Source organism: Sinohyriopsis cumingii, chromosome 2 (assembly GCF_028554795.1).
Source record: "Sinohyriopsis cumingii isolate HCF-2022 chromosome 2, ASM2855479v2, whole genome shotgun sequence".
NCBI lineage: Eukaryota > Metazoa > Mollusca > Bivalvia > Unionida > Unionidae > Sinohyriopsis > Sinohyriopsis cumingii.
This window is the reverse complement of record NC_142962.1, coordinates 26,752,332-26,772,047: the sequence shown is the minus strand read 5'-3', so window position 1 is coordinate 26,772,047 and position 19,716 is coordinate 26,752,332. Positions and strand designations below refer to the sequence as shown.

General features: G+C 34.8%; 1 protein-coding gene across 3 annotated transcripts in view; it reads right to left on the bottom strand.

Annotated features, from left to right (window-relative positions):
• The window catches only part of LOC149804513 (structure-specific endonuclease subunit MUS81-like), a 103,712-nt gene that overhangs the window by 67,119 nt on the left and 16,877 nt on the right, over positions 1-19,716 (bottom strand). For all 3 annotated transcript variants that reach the window (XM_089940960.1, XM_089940953.1, XM_089940969.1), the window contains exons 7-8: positions 5,844-5,924; positions 2,213-2,301 (exon numbers count right to left, since the gene is read on the bottom strand). In XM_089940960.1, coding sequence (XP_089797086.1) covers positions 2,213-2,301; positions 5,844-5,924 — 170 coding nt within the window. The remainder of the gene's footprint in view (positions 1-2,212; positions 2,302-5,843; positions 5,925-19,716) is intronic.

Genomic DNA, 19,716 nt, shown 5'->3' with positions numbered 1-19,716 from the left:
GAATTAAGCCAAATTTTCGTATGGTCATGAAATCTATAACAATATAGCTTATTTGGGAGAATGTTCTGTGAAACTAGATCAAAGGCTTTCTTAAAATCTAGAAATATAATGACAGTTAGGTTACCATTATAAATTTTACCAGCCATTGATTGGTTAATTTTATAAGAGCTGCTTGATATGAATGGTGTTTGTGGAAGCCTGACTGCTTCTTGTAGAAAGTTGGTAGTACAGAAATGGGTCGATAATTTATAGGATCACTTCTACATACTTGTTTAAAAATAGGAGTAATTTTAAAACACCTCAGTTTATTTGGAAAGATACTTGAAGTAATACTGAGGTTAATCAAGTAGGTAACAGATCCACATCTGTATCAGATGACCTTTATGTTTTGATTCTATTAAGAGTGTAGAGAATGTCGCCTTCACTCACAATATCAAGGGCAAATTGTAGATCATCAGGAAATATAGCCTTTACAAAAGTTACAATGGGGTGTAAGTCATGATGAATGTATAACTTGAATATCTTTTCACCTTCTTCTGTTATATCCCAAACATTATATTTTCTCTATACAGTTATGCTTTTCTCCAAAAAATTACTAGAAGATAATAACATCACAGATTTAAAAAAATCAGTTGTTTATATATATGACAATATCTAAATCTTTGTGAGATAGTCTGTGGATAGTATCCCAACCAACAAACTAACCACTATATGTACTTGCTAAAAAGTCTAGTTCAACTGCAAACTGCAGAGACCGTCACATATGTGCCTGCAAACCTAGGTTGATGAAGTCTCTCAGGAGTTATCAGCAGAACAAACAAAATAGACCCTGATCTTCCAGTGTGTTGTGTGACAGCATTTCATGGTCTATATTTGCAGTTGGACTTGTATTATAAGCTGGTATATACAGACCCTGATCTGCCAGTGTGTTATTTTACAGCATTTTAGGGTTTATGTTGATTGCAGATGAACTTGTCTTATAAGCAACTATGTATGGTATCTATGGGGTTTTAAAAACTAAAAATTATCTGAGCATACATAGTAATCTCAGAAAACACTTTTTCAACCAAAAAGGAAGCTAAGTGCCTTTCCCAAAGACACACTGTGGTAGACAGGGAAAAGGAAGCTAAGTGCCTTTCCCGAAGACATACTGTGGGAGGCAGGTAAAAGGAATCTAAATGCCTTTCCCAAGGACACAATGACAGGCAGTGAAAAGGAAGCTAAGTGCCTTTCCAAAGGACACACTGACAGGCAGTGAAAAGGAAGCTAAGTGCTTTTCCCAAGGACACACAAAGACAGCCAACAGAAAGGAAGCTAAGTGCCTTTCCCAAGGAGACACAGACACAGCCAATGAAATAGAAGCTAAGTGCCTTTCCCAAGGACACACTGTGGCAAACTGGGAAAAGGAAGCTAAGTGCATTTCCAATGGACACAAAAAAACAGCCATGGAAATGGAAGATACATGTGACTTTCCCAATGACACACTGTGGCAGGCCGGAAAAAGGAAGCTAAGACAGCAATGGAAATGGAGACTATGTGCCTTTCCCAAAGACACACTGTGGCAGGCAAGGAAAAGAAAGCCAAGTGCCTTTCCCAAAGACACACTGTGGTAAACTGGGAAAAGGAAGCTAAGTGCATTTCCAATGGACACAAAAAGACTGCCATGGAAATGGAAGATACATGTGACTTTCCCAATGACACACTGTGGCAGGCAGGGAAAAGGAAGCTAAGTGCCTTTCCCAAATACATGCTGTGGCAGGCAGGGAAAAAGAAGCTAAATGCCCTTCCCAAGGACACACTGTGGCAGGCAGGGAAAAGGAAGCTAAGTGCCTTTCCCAAAGACACACTGTGGCAGGCAGGAAAAAGGAAGCTAAGTGCCTTTCCCAAAGACACACTGTGGCAGACAGGGAAAAGGAATCTAAATGCCTTTTCCAAAGACACACTGTGTGTGATATGTTCCAGCAGATACAGAGTTAGATAAACAAACAGAAAACAGATGGCAGTAGTTAGACAAACAAAACAGACAGAGGGCAGTAGGTAGACCAACAAACAGAAAACAGATGGCAGTAGGTAGACAAACAGAAAACAGACAGATGGCAGTAGGTAGACAAACAGATGTATACAGAAAGATAAAAAAAATCAATCAATCATTATTACATCAATCAAACAAAAAATGCATTCATGTATCAATCCATGAGAAAAGACTACTTACTTGGCTGGGCTACTTTCCTTGATGACCAACCCTTTGTTTATCAAAGTTCCCATTGATGACCAGGCAGTGTAGCGACATCCAGGGTCTGGCTAACATAGAGAATAGATACAAAAATATTACAATAGAACTTAATCAATCATCTAGTTTTCCCGCAGTAGCATTGTTCCCAATGCTGAGAGTGCATAGATTGCATTTCTATTTATAACTTCATGAAAAAAGAACTAGTAGGTAATTCATGATCTGAAGGAAATACACACAGATCTTGTAAATCTCATTAACACTGTTTTATATTCCTCCAAAACCACCACCACCACTCCTTATCCCACGTCCCCAATACTGGATGACTTATCTGTCTGGTTGACAGATTTTAACCATGATTATTTAATCACAAGACTTAGCTATAAAGAGATGACTGATTGATCATTGGCTGCATTAACAAAACAAGAGGCCCATGTGGATCTGATTTCACTTACATGGCCTACCTAACTTAAGAGGTGATAATTTCACTAAGCCAGTTGTATGCAATGTCATCTCATTATTCAGCATTAAATCTCACTTACTAAAGAATCTGTCAAAGACCATGATGATATCAGCTGATTAACTAAGTCTAAGCTAAATTTGATCAAGATTCAGTCTCTAGACTTGCAGTAAGTTCAGCCAATCACATACAAGATTACTTAAAGAATATATGTATATCTTGCTGATCATAATTTCTACATCTTGATGATATAAAACTATTTAACAAGTTTGATTAAAATCTGATCAGGCAGAGTCATTAAAGTGTTGACATACTCATCTTCAAGACCATGTCATTATCATATGTAGGCTTTGCTTATAATAAAACTCCTTCTGGATTCTGTTGATAAAAACCTATTTACCAAGTATCATCAAAACAATATAAACAGTCTCTAAAGTGGAATGTGTGTGTGTGTGTGTGTGTGTAATTTGGATTTTTAATGTAGCTTTACCAATTATCCAGTCACATTGCTACAATGTCTTCAGTGTGGTTACAATGTCTGCATTTAGCATGATGTCCCACCCAGTCACATTATCCTGACACCAGGCCGACCAGTCCTAACACTAACCTGTTAATGTTGAGATCCTAGTGAGGCAGCTGTCAATACCATTTTTTAAAAGTCTTTGGTATGACTCGGCTGGGGTTCGAACCTGCGACCTGCCACTTCTGAGATGCTCTAGACTGGTAACAAGCACAGCCAATCAAATACTTTATCACCTCATTAATATGCACAAGTCTCATTCATAATAACATTATATTAGTCAATTTATTAAGTTTTATCAAATTGGTTGGAAATACCATTCCTCAAGTGGAAAAAGTCCAGCCAGTCAGATGTATGATCATGTTATTATCATTCATGACTTCAATTATTATGCAAATGAACCAAAATAATCATTATTTAAGCTTACATTCCAAGTTTGATAAAAATCTGATCTGAAATATGACATTCAGGATAGTAACAAGATCAGTCAAGAAGATGCAAAGATCATGTCATTAATATGCTTAGATCTTGCTTCTTATCGAACTCGCCAGCGATCATGTCACCATCAAACTCACTTGTGATCTTAATCATCATCGAACTTGCCTGCGATCTTGCTCATCAATGAACTTGCCTATAATCTTGATCATCAAACTTGCCTGCGATCTTGCTCATTATCAAACTCACTTGCGATCTTGATCATCACTGAACTCGCCTGTGATACTGATCATCATCGAACTCACCTGCAATCTTGATCTTCAACTACCTTGCCTGCAATCTTGATCATCAACGAACTCACCTGCAATCTTGATCATCATCAAATTCACCTGTGATCTTGATCATCATCGAACTCAGCTACAATCTTGATCATCATTGAACTTGTCTATGATTTTGATCATCATCGAACTCACTTGCAATCTTGATCATCATCAAATTCACCTGCAATCTTGATCATCACTGACCTTGCCTATGATCCTGATCATTGAACTCGCCTGCAATCTTGATCATCATCAAATTCACCTGCGATCTTGATCATCTTCAAACTTGCCTGCGATCTTAATCATCACTGAACTTGCCTATAATTCTGATCATCAAACTCGCCTGCAATCTTGATCATCACTGAACTCACCTGCGATCTTAATCATCAAACTCACCTGCAATCTTGATCATCATCAAACTCACCTGCAATCTTGATCATCATTGAACTTGCCTATGATCTCGATCACCACTAAACTTGCCTATAAGCTTGATCATCAAACTTCCCTGCAATCTTGATCATCATTGAACTCGCCTGCAATCTTGATCATCATTGAACTTGCCTGCGATCTTGATCATCACTGAACCCACTAGCGATTTTGATCATCATCAAACTAGCCTATGATCTTAATTGTCATCGAACATGCCTATGATTTTGATAATATAAGTATATATTCTAAACGGGGTCAAAACTGGACCAGAAATATGGTTTCCAGACTGGTAACAAATGGGCAGTGGATGATGAAAACTAATGCAGGTTATCATTGTTGTTATGGGGCTTAATGTCATTTCTCAGTGGAAGATAGGTTTTACATCACAGCCACTATAACTTCATGGAGTTAGAACCCAATAAGAACCACCAACTCATCAGAAGCTTCTGGCAAGCTTTCTCACATACCTACGTTAGCTAAGCTTGAGACTCAAACCTATGCAAATAGAGGTGAGATGGCAGTGATCACTAAAGGCAAGCACTTTAGACTACTTAGTTGCCCCAGTAAACAAATGCAGGGCCACGCTGAAATGGTCTCACAGTCAAATGAGTTAAATAGACCTTTATATTAAATGTTTATTTACAACCTGAAGTAGGGGGCCCAGGGTAGCCGAGTATTCTAAAGTGCTCATCTTTACTGATCACTGCCATCTCACCTCTGTCTGCAATGGTTTGAGTCTTGGGCTCAGCCAGTGTGGGTATGTAAGAATTCTTGCCAGGAGTTTCCCATACAACAGTTGTTCTTACCAGGATTTTCCCAGATTCTTCCTCCACCAGTTATATATACTGGCTTTAATGCATATCCTATTTTGCACAAAGAAAAGGCACTAAACCCAACACGACATCATGCAGTGGTTAGATTGTCAGACTCATTATGGGTTGCAAGTACAAATTTTCCCAGGATCAGCTACCATGGTGTATTTGGGCAAGGCACTTTACTCCTATTGCACTGACACTAAATAGCCTCTCATGTGATCATATACCCTTAAAGTTAATTCAAATCATCAATCAATAAATCATTATTAATACTCACAACCCCTCAAATTTTACAATGGTAAAGGTTTTAAGTTGAATTGTTGATTAGAGAATGCTTATAGAAATTGTTTTCAGTAAATATTCCCAGGTTTTTGAGAGGCTTATTCCCCTACATTACTATAAACACAAATGATACTACCAACAACAAACTGCATTTATAAGTACCAAGTAAATAATAACTAAATAATTAGTTCTAATATCACCGATACAAAGTGAATGAGATAACTCTCAAGCTTGTAGGCTGCCATTTTGCTGTGTAGTCCTCCTTAAATGGGTCTGTTTTGCTCCAAATAGTTTGAAGATTGGCATTAAGATCCAGTCTTGCAATGTTTAGGGACACCTCTGACTCACTTACCACAGTAAAGGATTTGTCGGCTAATGGTTGGGCAGCCCTAATAAGTTCTGTCTTTGTCATAAATCCTTGAGAATCAGGTCTCTGAAAAGAGTAACAAAAGAAAAAAAGCAAATGAATAACTTTCACAGATGCATGCATGAAGAATGTAACAATCTACCACAGCTTTATCTCACAATGCCATCTATATTTCACACTGACTATATCAATGCCAGCATTATCTTACACTGACTAGAACAATACCAGCTTTATCTTACACTGACTAGAACAATACCAACTTCATCTTACACTGACTAGAACAATGCCAGCTGTATCATACACTAGCCAGAACAATACCAGCTGTATCTACACTGACCGGAACTATTCCAGCTATATCTTCACTGACTGGTACAATGCCAGCTTTACTTCACACTGCCTAGAGCAATGCCAACTAGATCTCACCTAAACAATGGTCTTTCTATCCACTTATCATTAGTTGTTTTATTAAACAGAAGATAATTATTCATTAATACAGAACTCTGGATCTGCCCACCCCTTGAAATAAATGGCTGGTTCATTAATACAGAACTACTGATATGCCAACCCCTTGAAATAAATGGTTGGTTGATTAAAACAGAACTATGAATGTGCCCACCCTTTGAAATAAATGTATGGTTCATTAGTATAGAACTATTGATCTGCCAACCCCTTGAAATAAATGGTTGGTTCATTAATATAAATGTTTTTGGCAAGTTATATCAGGAGATATCACAAATGATAATAGAAGCAATTAACTGTTGATTTGTTTTTATTTTAAAATACAGTATAACTTTTAATTATCCATCAGGGTGCAGGACTGAGACCATGATGGATATGAGAATAGACAGATAATAGAATATGTACATCAAAAATATTATACAACAGACCAGGTCACCAAATAATCATAATACATGTATCTACATATGTACATGTACCTGTTTTTAACATTTTGACATACAATGCCCTGACAGTTAACAGAGACTGACAGTTAATAGGGTGATGGATAATCAAAGTTCTACTGTAAACTACTGTACCTGAAAAAGAAAAGTGAGAACTTTCTGATATCCCATTTGGATATGTGCTTAATTTTGGACTAAAGATACAGGGTTGTCCATCAGAAAAAGATTTTGAAAAATTAATATTAAACTCTGTATATGTTAGCATGGAGCCAAAAATCTGCTAATCTGGATGTTCTCTAGCAAACTTGGGAGATACTCACTCTAACAGGAAATGGGGAGGTACCCAATCTCTGGCAAACTGAGGAGATATGATAAGAGGAAATGGGGAGTTACCCAATCTCTGGCAAACTTGGGAGATTCTCACTCTAAGAGGAAATAGGGAGGTATCCAGTCTGGCAAACTGAGGAGATACTCACTCTACGAGAAAATAGGGAGGTACCCAATCTCTGGCAAACTGAGGAGATACAATAAGAGGAAATGGGGAGGCATCCAATCTCTGGCAAACTTGGGAGATACTCACTCTAAGAGGAAATGGGGAGGTATCCAATCTCTGGCAAACTGAGGAGATACCCACTCTAAGAGGAAATGGGAAGGTTCCCAATCTCTAGCAAACTTGGGAGATACTCACTCTAAGAGGAAATGGGGAGGTACCCAATCTCTGGCAAACTGAGGAGATATTCAAACTTAGAAATATGTGCATGTTAACATTTTGGACCATGTTAAAAAGTGAGATTGATAATGGCAACTTTTATAAAGGAAAACTTGGGCATTTCACATTAAACAACCATTAGATGATCTAGGTTTTCTTGTGTGAAAGAAGAAATGGAGTTTTTTATCAGTATTAGCAAAAACGAAACTCCTCTGTGAAAAACTCTACAGTCAATTCAGTCCTACAGTCCATTCAAAATTTAATACACTAAACTTCCTCCAGTCCATTCAGAGTTTAATTTACTAAACCTCCTACAGTCCATTCAGAGTATAATTTACTAAAATTCAAACAGTCCATTCAGATTTTAATCCACAAAAATTCCTACAATCCATTCTGTTATGACTATGGTCTTAAACTAAATAAGAGAAAAGAACAAAAACCAAGTGTTGTAAATTTCAAAAAATAATTTATTTCCCTAGAATACAAAGTGAAAAGTTGAAAAGATCTTACAGTATTGTGAATTAAATTCCAAATAGTCTTCAAAGTTCTATCACAAATTCAAACTGTACAGAGTTCACATTGAATTCCAGTGGTATTCCCAGTGCTCAAAAAATCGGATAGCCCATCGCCAGGGGCCCCTCTAATTTTAGATCAGGCATGTCATGTATTCTAAGTGAGGTGCCCATCGGGCTTGTCAAAAAAATTTCTAATTTGCCTGAGGAAACTTTTATGATGCTGATGAAATGTTTAAATGTATTTTCAAGATGCTGACATACCTGCCATAACACGGCGCAATCCAAATTAGATGACCACTGTCCTACATGAAACTGATTTTAATCAAACTGAGGCATGGTGTGTCATGCTAAAAATATGATTTTGTACTCCCAAAGCCCCTGACATGGTCGTGTTTAGAGAAAACACAATTTTCAGTAATCTTCAAAAATAGAAGAAACAAAAAAACAACTGCTTTAAATATATGCCCATTCCATGTAGCATGAATGAATGGTAAATGGCCATCATTGGATGATGTATAATTATCCCACAGGCAATTAAAAGCAAAGAGGTTAGGTATAAACCACGATTTCACATATTATTAATTGGCTGACAATAGCTAGTGTATATGTGTTTGAAGGCTGCAGTGGGTGAACCCACTGTGCTAATTTGCATAGGTAGGATCAGGAAGTGGAACAACCCATTATAGGTAAATAAAATAGATGCTAGATGTGTGTACAAGAACATAAGTTATTACATATCATTGCCTTGAAAGAAAATACTTAAGTCAAATGCATTTTATATTTTTGACAAGTTTGTGAACAGCGGCAACATTTCTTTGAAATATCAGCAAAGCCCACAAAAAATAAAATTCAGAACTCTTGGTTGATGGAGTTTTACTTTTTTGAAGAACACCATCCAAACAAAATAAAAATAAAACCAAAACAAAACAGATAAGGCCACATCGGCATACTTCAACTCGGTTCTGATCAGGATTAACTCAGAGCATCCAACACAGCAATTTGTACACCAGGACCATCCAGTCCCTAGTGAGTGTAGTGAACACTAATGACACTTGCATTACCTTCAAACCTCTTTTAACCCTACTCAATTTATATTCAAACTGTAGCTATTGCAATGTTGTGTGATAATATTGAAAAAGGGGAAACTTTTTGGGGCATGTGAAAATTGGAGTCCAGGCCTGAGAAATTTTAGTCAGATCTTGTGAGTTTATTTAAGTTACCAGCCCTGGGCCTGTGTGTAAAAGAAAATTCTTTGAGCACTGATTCCAAACAAATTCCAATAATGAATGTGTTGATGTGCCTTTAGTTTCAAACATGCTAATGTGGCACATGGCCTGGAAGTGGCAATGTGCTGACAGTCTTTTGATGTACCACAATAATATAATTCAAAATGCCCTTGTCTGAATTCAATATAATTCCAAATTAATGTTTAGTCCAAAAATAATTATGAGCACTTTGTAAATAAATAAGTAAAACCAACCAAAATAAAAACTGAATACAACAATACGACTGATTCTGCTTTCGCTGTTAAGACATGAAAAAATAATTCTTAAGTAAACAAGATTATATACCCCTCTACTTTCACTCAGTTGCAATTACCATTTTCTGGTAATACTGTCAACTTAATGGGGAAAATTCCATTATGGAAGTTTCTAAAGTACACCATTAACTTGATTTTGGAGAAAGGTCAAATATAAAATACAGATATACATAACATACAGTCATTATGAAAAGCCAACAAAAAGGACAATTTAAATATACATAACATTTTTTTAATTCTAAAATTCCAACAGCCCATATAGAGTTTAAAATTCTAACATTTCTACAGTCCATTCAGAGTTTAAAATTCTAAAATTCATACAGCCCACTCAGCTTAAAGTATTACAATTCCTACAGTCCAATCTGAGTTTAATACACTTAAATTCCTACAGTCCATTCAGAGTTTAAATTCTAAAATTCATACAGTCTGTTCAGAGTTGAATACACTATTATTCCTATAGTCCATTGAGAGTTTAATACACTAACATTCCTGTGGTCCATTCAGAGTTTAATACATTAAAATTCCTACAGTCCATTTAGCATTTAAAATCTACTAACATGCATATAATTTATTGGGAATTTAAAATCTACTAAATGAATGACATCACTGATATGGAGGAATGGTTTCTATACCTTTAATTGACAGCATCCATACCTTTAACTGACAGCATCCATCACTTTAATTGACAACATCCATACCTTTAATTGACAACAGCCATACCTTTAATTGACAACATCCAAACCTTTAATTGACAGCATCCATACCTTTAATTGACAGCATCCATACCTTTAAATGACAACATCCATACCTTTAACTGACAGCATCCATACAACTATACAACCATACAGTTGATGCAAATATGTTACTCATGAATCTTTTACATTTACAATAACATACTATGCTGTATGGCAAACCGTTACTCACAACCCAAAAAATATTTTACACCATTACTCATGACCTGAATATCTTGTATATTAGTACTCACCACCTAAAATTCTTGTATATCATTACTCATGACCTGAATATCTTGTATATTAGTACTCACTGCCTAAAAATCTTGTATATCATTACTCATGACCTGAATATCTTGTATATTAGTACTCACTACCTAAAAATCTTCTATGCCATTACTCACCACCTAAAAATCTTGTATATTAGTACTCACTACCTGAAAATCTTATATATTAGTACTCACAAACTGAAAATCTTGTATATTAGTACTCACAAACTGAAAATCTTGTATATTAGTACTCACTACCTGAAAATCTTGCATATTAGTTCTCGCCACCTGAAAATCTTGTATATTAGTACTCATTTCCTGAAAATCTTGCATATTAGTACTCACTACCTGAAAATCTTCTATGCCATTACTCACTACCTAAAAATCCTGTATATTAGTACTCACAAACTGAAAATCTTGTATATTAGTACTCACTACCTGAAAATCTTGCATATTAGTTCTTGCTACCTGAAAATCTTGTATATTAGTTCTCATTTCCTGAAAATCTTGCATATTAGTACTCACTACCTGAAAATCTTCTATGCCATTACTCACAACCTGAAAATCTTCTATATTAGTACTCACAACCTGAAAATCTTGTATATTAGTACTCACAACCTGAAAATCTTGTATATTAGTACTCACAACCTGAAAATCTTGTATACTAATACTCACAACCTGAAAATCTTGTATACCATGACTCACAACCTGAAAATCTTGTATACCATTACTCACAACCTGAAAATCTTGTATACTAATACTCACAACCTGAAAATCTTGTATACTAATACTCACAACCTGAAAATCTTGTATACTAATACTCACAACCTGAAAATCTTGTATACCATTACTCACAACCTGAAAATCTTGTATACCATTACTCACAATCTGAAAATCTTGTATAATATCATCCACAACTTGAAAATCTTGTATACCATTACTCACAACCTGAAAATCTTGTATACCATTACTCACAACCAAAAAATATTGTATACCATTACTCACAACCTGAAATTCTTGTACACCATTACTCACAACCTGAAAGTATTGTACACATGGTTCCCACGCTTATCTAAAGATAAATTTCCAGATCATTTGCTGGGTTTTTCCAGGATGAAATTATTTTTTTCAAGGTTCACATATGACCATTACTGAATGGAATTAATATATATATATATATGCAGCTTATAGAAAGTAAACATTTCCTATTACAGTATAAAAAACAACAAATGCAAATAATTAGAATTTTGTCTTGCAACAAAGAGAGTTTAACCCTGAATTTATCTGTGCCAATAAAATCCCAAGCAAGATTAATCAAACTTCCTAATCTCCAGTTAAAAGTCCATCATTTAAAAAACATTTTCAAGAGGGTTGATTTAAATTTTGACAAAAGACCTTCAAAATTATATACTGTTGTACAAACAAGGACTGAATTTTCTGTAAAATGAACTTGTCTTCTTGTAATTCGTTTAACCAATCCCAAACCTGTATTGATAGAAGGACTCAAATAGTTTTTTAATATATAATACAAGGGACGACAATTTCTCATTTCAGCTCTGAGATTCAACAATCTGGACTATGAATTTGGATTAAAACGAAAAGCAGTCCATTTTCTAATCGGGTTTCCTCTGAATATTCCCACCCCATTTTTCATATTTGGGACATTTAGGTTGGGGTGTGTGGTCGTTGCAATTGTATATAGAAAATTTGGAATTTGCCAATGCGGTGCAGTAGCAACATATGGTAGTCGCTTACCAGCGGGCATAGAAAATTTAAACTTATGTTATATCGACTTATACCTGCATGAAATCAATAGAAAAACGATTTAATTGCATTACTAGTCACCTAACGAATCTCAAACAACGACATCAGAAGTCCATTAGTCATGTCATATCAACAACAAACTCCACTTTAATGCTGTTATAGAGAAATTCAATTATATTAAATGAAAGTCAGATACTTTTTGTAAAAACCAGCAATCTGGCCAGTCTGATTTATCAAGCAGAGAGCACATGTCAACATGGTAATCCCATGATGCAACAAAACTCCAGAAGTTGTTCTCGGAATATATAAATATGGAAAATGTTTGTGTTCTTTTGTTTTTGTATTTTGATTACAACCAGTGTACGACTTTCATTCAATATTTTTTTATATTTTTTCTCTGCAACATTTGAAAATGTGGATTGCTAGATTCATGTACTCATGCGATTAGCTATGCAAATCGCGAGTACCAGGTCACATTTCATCAACTCCGATTTTAATACTCACTATTTCTGAGACAATAAGTAATTTTTATATCCATTTCATGCATGTATCACTCAATCTAACAACATTTAAAGTTTGCTAGTCCATCCGGTAAGCAGCTACGCTTTGCCAACACGATGTTTGCCTCTTGTGATGCTAGAGTGGTTTTCATAGCTTCCACGTAAGGAAAGATATGGATATCAAGCTGACTTTGAAAATTAAAGTCTGCTAGATGAATCTAATCCACTGAGCATTTGGACTGACTCAGCATATATGTTTATTGCAAGCACCAAAATAATACATACTGCACCCTCTGAAAATTCTGGTTAGAACTCAATAAAGGTAACTCACGATCAGTTTACTCACAACCTGAAAATCTTGTATACCATTACTCACAACCTGAAAATCTTGTATACCATTACTCACAACCTGAAAATCTTGTATAACATCATCCACAACCTGAAAATCTTGTATAACATCATCCACAACCTGAAAATCTTGTATACCATTACTCACAACCTGAAAATCTTGTATAACATCATCCACAACCTGAAAATCTTGTATACCATTACTCACAACCTGAAAATCTTGTATACCATTACTCACAACCTGAAAATCTTGTATAACATCATCCACAACCTGAAGATCTTGTATACCATTACTCACAACCTGAAAATTTTGTATACCATTACTCACAACCTGAAAATCTTGTATACCATTACTCACAACCTGAAAATCTTGTATAACATCATCCACAACCTGAAAATCTTGTATAACATCATCCACAACGTGAAAATCTTGTATAACATCATCCACAACCTGAAAATATTGTATACCATTACTCACAACCTGAAAATCTTGTATACCATTACTCACAACCTGAAAATCTTGTATACCATTACTCACAACCTGAAAATCTCGTATAACATCATCCACAACCTGAAAATCTTGTATAACATCATCCACAACCTGAAAATCTTGTATATTAGTATTCACAACCTGAAAATCCTGTATACCATTATTCACTACCTGAAAATCTTGTATACCATTACTCACAACCTGAAAATCTTGTATACCATTACTCACAACCTGAAAATCTTGTATAACATCATCCACAACCTGAAAATCTTGTATACCATTACTCACAACCTGAAAATCTTGTATACCATTACTCACAACCTGAAAATCTTGTATACCATTACTCACAACCTGAAAATCCTGTATACCATTACTTACAACCTGAAAATATCGTACACCATTACTCACAACCTGAAAATCTTGTATAACATCATCCACAACCTGAAAATCTTGTATAACATCATCCACAACCTGAAAATCTTGTATAACATCATCCACAACCTGAAAATCTTGTATAACATCATCCACAACCTGAAAATCTTGTATACCATTACTCACAACCTGAAAATCTTGTATACCATTACTCACAACCTGAAAATCTCGTATAACATCATCCACAACCTGAAAATCTTGTATAACATCATCCACAACCTGAAAATCTTGTATATTAGTATTCACAACCTGAAAATCCTGTATACCATTATTCACTACCTGAAAATCTTGTATACCATTACTCACAACCTGAAAATCTTGTATAACATCATCCACAACCTGAAAATCTTGTATACCATTACTCACAACCTGAAAATCTTGTATACCATTACTCACAAACTGAAAATCTTGCATAACATCATCCACAACCTGAAAATATTGTATACCATTACTCACAACCTGAAAATCTTGTATAACACAATCCACAACCTGAAAATCTTGTATAACATCATCCACAACCTGAAAATCTTGTATAACATCATCCACAACGTGAAAATCTTGTATAACATCATCCACAACCTGAAAATCTTGTATACCATTACTCACAACCTGAAAATCTTGTATAACATCATCCACAACCTGAAAATCTTGTATATTAGTATTCACAACCTGAAAATCTTGTATACCATTATTCACTACCTGAAAATCTTGTATACCATTACTCACAACCTGAAAATCTTGTATAACATCATCCACAACCTGAAAATCTTGTATACCATTACTCACAACCTGAAAATCTTGTATACCATTACTCACAACCTGAAAATCCTGTATACCATTATTCACTACCTGAAAATCTTGTATACCATTACTCACAACCTGAAAATCTTGTATACCATTACTCACAACCTGAAAATCTTGTATAACATCATCCACAACCTGAAAATCTTGTATACCATTACTCACAACCTGAAAATCTTGTATACCATTACTCACAACCTGAAAATCTTGTATACCATTACTCACAACCTGAAAATCCTGTATACCATTACTTACAACCTGAAAATATCGTACACCATTACTCACAACCTGAAAATCTTGTATAACATCATCCACAACCTGAAAATCTTGTATAACATCATCCACAACCTGAAAATCTTGTATAACATCATCCACAACCTGAAAATCTTGTATAACATCATCCACAACCTGAAAATCTTGTATACCATTACTCACAACCTGAAAATCTTGTATACCATTACTCACAACCTGAAAATCTCGTATAACATCATCCACAACCTGAAAATCTTGTATAACATCATCCACAACCTGAAAATCTTGTATATTAGTATTCACAACCTGAAAATCCTGTATACCATTATTCACTACCTGAAAATCTTGTATACCATTACTCACAACCTGAAAATCTTGTATAACATCATCCACAACCTGAAAATCTTGTATACCATTACTCACAACCTGAAAATCTTGTATACCATTACTCACAAACTGAAAATCTTGCATAACATCATCCACAACCTGAAAATATTGTATACCATTACTCACAACCTGAAAATCTTGTATAACACAATCCACAACCTGAAAATCTTGTATAACATCATCCACAACCTGAAAATCTTGTATAACATCATCCACAACGTGAAAATCTTGTATAACATCATCCACAACCTGAAAATCTTGTATACCATTACTCACAACCTGAAAATCTTGTATAACATCATCCACAACCTGAAAATCTTGTATATTAGTATTCACAACCTGAAAATCTTGTATACCATTATTCACTACCTGAAAATCTTGTATACCATTACTCACAACCTGAAAATCTTGTATAACATCATCCACAACCTGAAAATCTTGTATACCATTACTCACAACCTGAAAATCTTGTATACCATTACTCACAACCTGAAAATCCTGTATACCATTACTCACAACCTGAAAATCCTGTATACCATTACTCACAACCTGAAAATATTGTACACCATTACTCACAACCTGAAAATCTTGTATACCATTACTCACAACCTGAAATCTTGTATAACATCATCCACAACCTGAAGATCTTGTATAACATCATCCACAACCTGAAAATCTTGTATAACATCATCCACAACGTGAAAATCTTGTATAACATCATCCACAACCTGAAAATCTTGTATACCATTACTCACAACCTGAAAATCTTGTATACCATTACTCACAACCTGAAAATCTTGTATACCATTACTCACAACCTGAAAATCTTGTATAACATCATCCACAACCTGAAAATCTTGTATATTAGTATTCACAACCTGAAAATCCTGTATACCATTATTCACTACCTGAAAATCTTGTATACCATTACTCACAACCTGAAAATCTTGTATAACATCATCCACAACGTGAAAATCTTGTATACCATCATCCACAACCTGAAAATCTTGTATACCATTACTCACAACCTGAAAATCCTGTATACCATTACTCACAACCTGAAAATCCTGTATACCATTACTCACAACCTGAAAATATCGTACACCATTACTCACAACCTGAAAATCTTGTATACCATTACTCACAACCTGAAATCTTGTATAACATCATCCACAACCTGAAAATCTTGTATAACATCATCCACAACCTGAAAATCTTGTATAACATCATCCACAACCTGAAAATCTTGTATACCATTACTCACAACCTGAAAATCTTGTATACCATTACTCACAACCTGAAAATCTTGTATAACATCATCCACAACCTGAAGATCTTGTATACCATTACTCATAACCTGAAAATTTTGTATACCATTACTCACAACCTGAAAATCTTGTATACCATTACTCACAACCTGAAAATCTTGTATAACATCATCCACAACCTGAAAATCTTGTATAACATCATCCACAACGTGAAAATCTTGTATAACATCATCCACAACCTGAAAATATTGTATACCATTACTCACAACCTGAAAATCTTGTATACCATTACTCACAACCTGAAAATCTTGTATACCATTACTCACAACCGGAAAATCTTGTATAACATCATCCACAACCTGAAAATCTTGTATAACATCATCCACAACCTGAAAATCTTGTATATTAGTATTCACAACCTGAAAATCCTGTATACCATTATTCACTACCTGAAAATCTTGTATACCATTACTCACAACCTGAAAATCTTGTATAACATCATCCACAACCTGAAAATCTTGTATACCATTACTCACAACCTGAAAATCTTGTATACCATTACTCACAACCTGAAAATCCTGTATACCATTACTCACAACCTGAAAATCCTGTATACCATTACTTACAACCTGAAAATATCGTACACCATTACTCACAACCTGAAAATCTTGTATACCATTACTCACAACCTGAAATCTTGTATAACATCATCCACAACCTGAAAATCTTGTATAACATCATCCACAACGTGAAAATCTTGTATAACATCATCCACAACCTGAAAATCTTGTATACCATTACTCACAACCTGAAAATCTTGTATACCATTACTCACAACCTGAAAATCTTGTATAACATCATCCACAACCTGAAAATCTTGTATAACATCATCCACAACCTGAAAATCTTGTATATTAGTATTCACAACCTGAAAATCTTGTATACCATTATTCACTACCTGAAAATCTTGTATACCATTACTCACAACCTGAAAATCTTGTATAACATCATCCACAACCTGAAAATCTTGTATCACATCATCCACAACCTGAAAATCTTGTATACCATTACTCACAACCTGAAAATCTTGTATACCATTACTCACAACCTGAAAATCTTGTATAACATCATCCACAACCTGAAAATCTTGTATAACATTATCCACAACCTGAAAATCTTGTATATTAGTATTCACAACCTGAAAATCCTGTATACCATTATTCACTACCTGAAAATCTTGTATACCATTACTCACAACCTGAAAATCTTGTATAACATCATCCACAACCTGAAAATCTTGTATACCATTACTCACAACCTGAAAATCCTCTATACCATTACTCACAACCTGAAAATCCTGTATACCATTACTTACAACCTGAAAATATCGTACACCATTACTCACAACCTGAAAATCTTGTATACCATTACTCACAACCTGAAATCTTGTATAACATCATCCACAACGTGAAAATCTTGTATAACATCATCCACAATGTGAAAATCTTGTATAACATCATCCACAACCTGAAAATCTTGTATACCATTACTCACAACCTGAAAATCTTGTATACCATTACTCACAACCTGAAAATCTTGTATAACATCATCCACAACCTGAAAATCTTGTATAACATCATCCACAACCTGAAAATCTTGTATATTAGTATTCACAACCTGAAAATCCTGTATACCATTATTCACTACCTGAAAATCTTGTATACCATTACTCACAACCTGAAAATCTTGTATAACATCATCCACAACCTGAAAATCTTGTATACCATTACTCACAACCTGAAAATCTTGTATACCATTACTCACAAACTGAAAATCTTGTATAACATCATCCACAACCTGAAAATATTGTATACCATTACTCACAACCTGAAAATCTTGTATAACACCATCCACAACCTGAAAATCTTGTATAACATCATCCACAACGTGAAAATCTTGTATAACATCATCCACAACCTGAAAATCTTGTATACCATTACTCACAACCTGAAAATCCTGTATACCATTACTCACAACCTGAAAATCCTGTATACCATTACTCACAACCTGAAAATATTGTACACCATTACTCACAACCTGAAAATCTTGTATACCATTACTCACAACCTGAAATCTTGTATAACATCATCCACAACCTGAAGATCTTGTATAACATCATCCACAACCTGAAAATCTTGTATAACATCATCCACAACGTGAAAATCTTGTATAACATCATCCACAACCTGAAAATCTTGTATACCATTACTCACAACCTGAAAATCTTGTATACCATTACTCACAACCTGAAAATCTTGTATACCATTACTCACAACCTGAAAATCCTGTATACCATTACTCACAACCTGAAAATATCGTACACCATTACTCACAACCTGAAAATCTTGTATACCATTACTCACAATCTGAAATCTTGTATAACATCATCCACAACCTGAAAATCTTGTATAACATCATCCACAACCTGAAAATCTTGTATAACATCATCCACAACCTGAAAATCTTGTATACCATTACTCACAACCTGAAAATCTGGTAGACTATGACTCAAAACCCCAAAATCTTGTGTATATAATTATTTGGTCTCATGAAAACATCTTTGTAAATGAAACAACCTGGACAAGAAAATATATTTAAGTTAAAGAACTATACTGAATAAGGGTAATTTTCTTCCATTCTTGAAGAAAAACACTATGGATAAATTTATGACTGTCTGTGTTAATTAGTTTTGAAACTCAATATACTAATCAATCTGTTTCACAGTTATAGTGTCTATAGATTTCAATTTAATACAAAATAAATGATAATTTAACATGGGTGGTACAGTGTGACCCCGCTATAACACGGTAGTTCGGAGCCATAGAACCCGACCACGTTACAGACCGAACATTGTTATAAGCAACCAGGTCAGTTAGCTGAAGAAAATTATGCA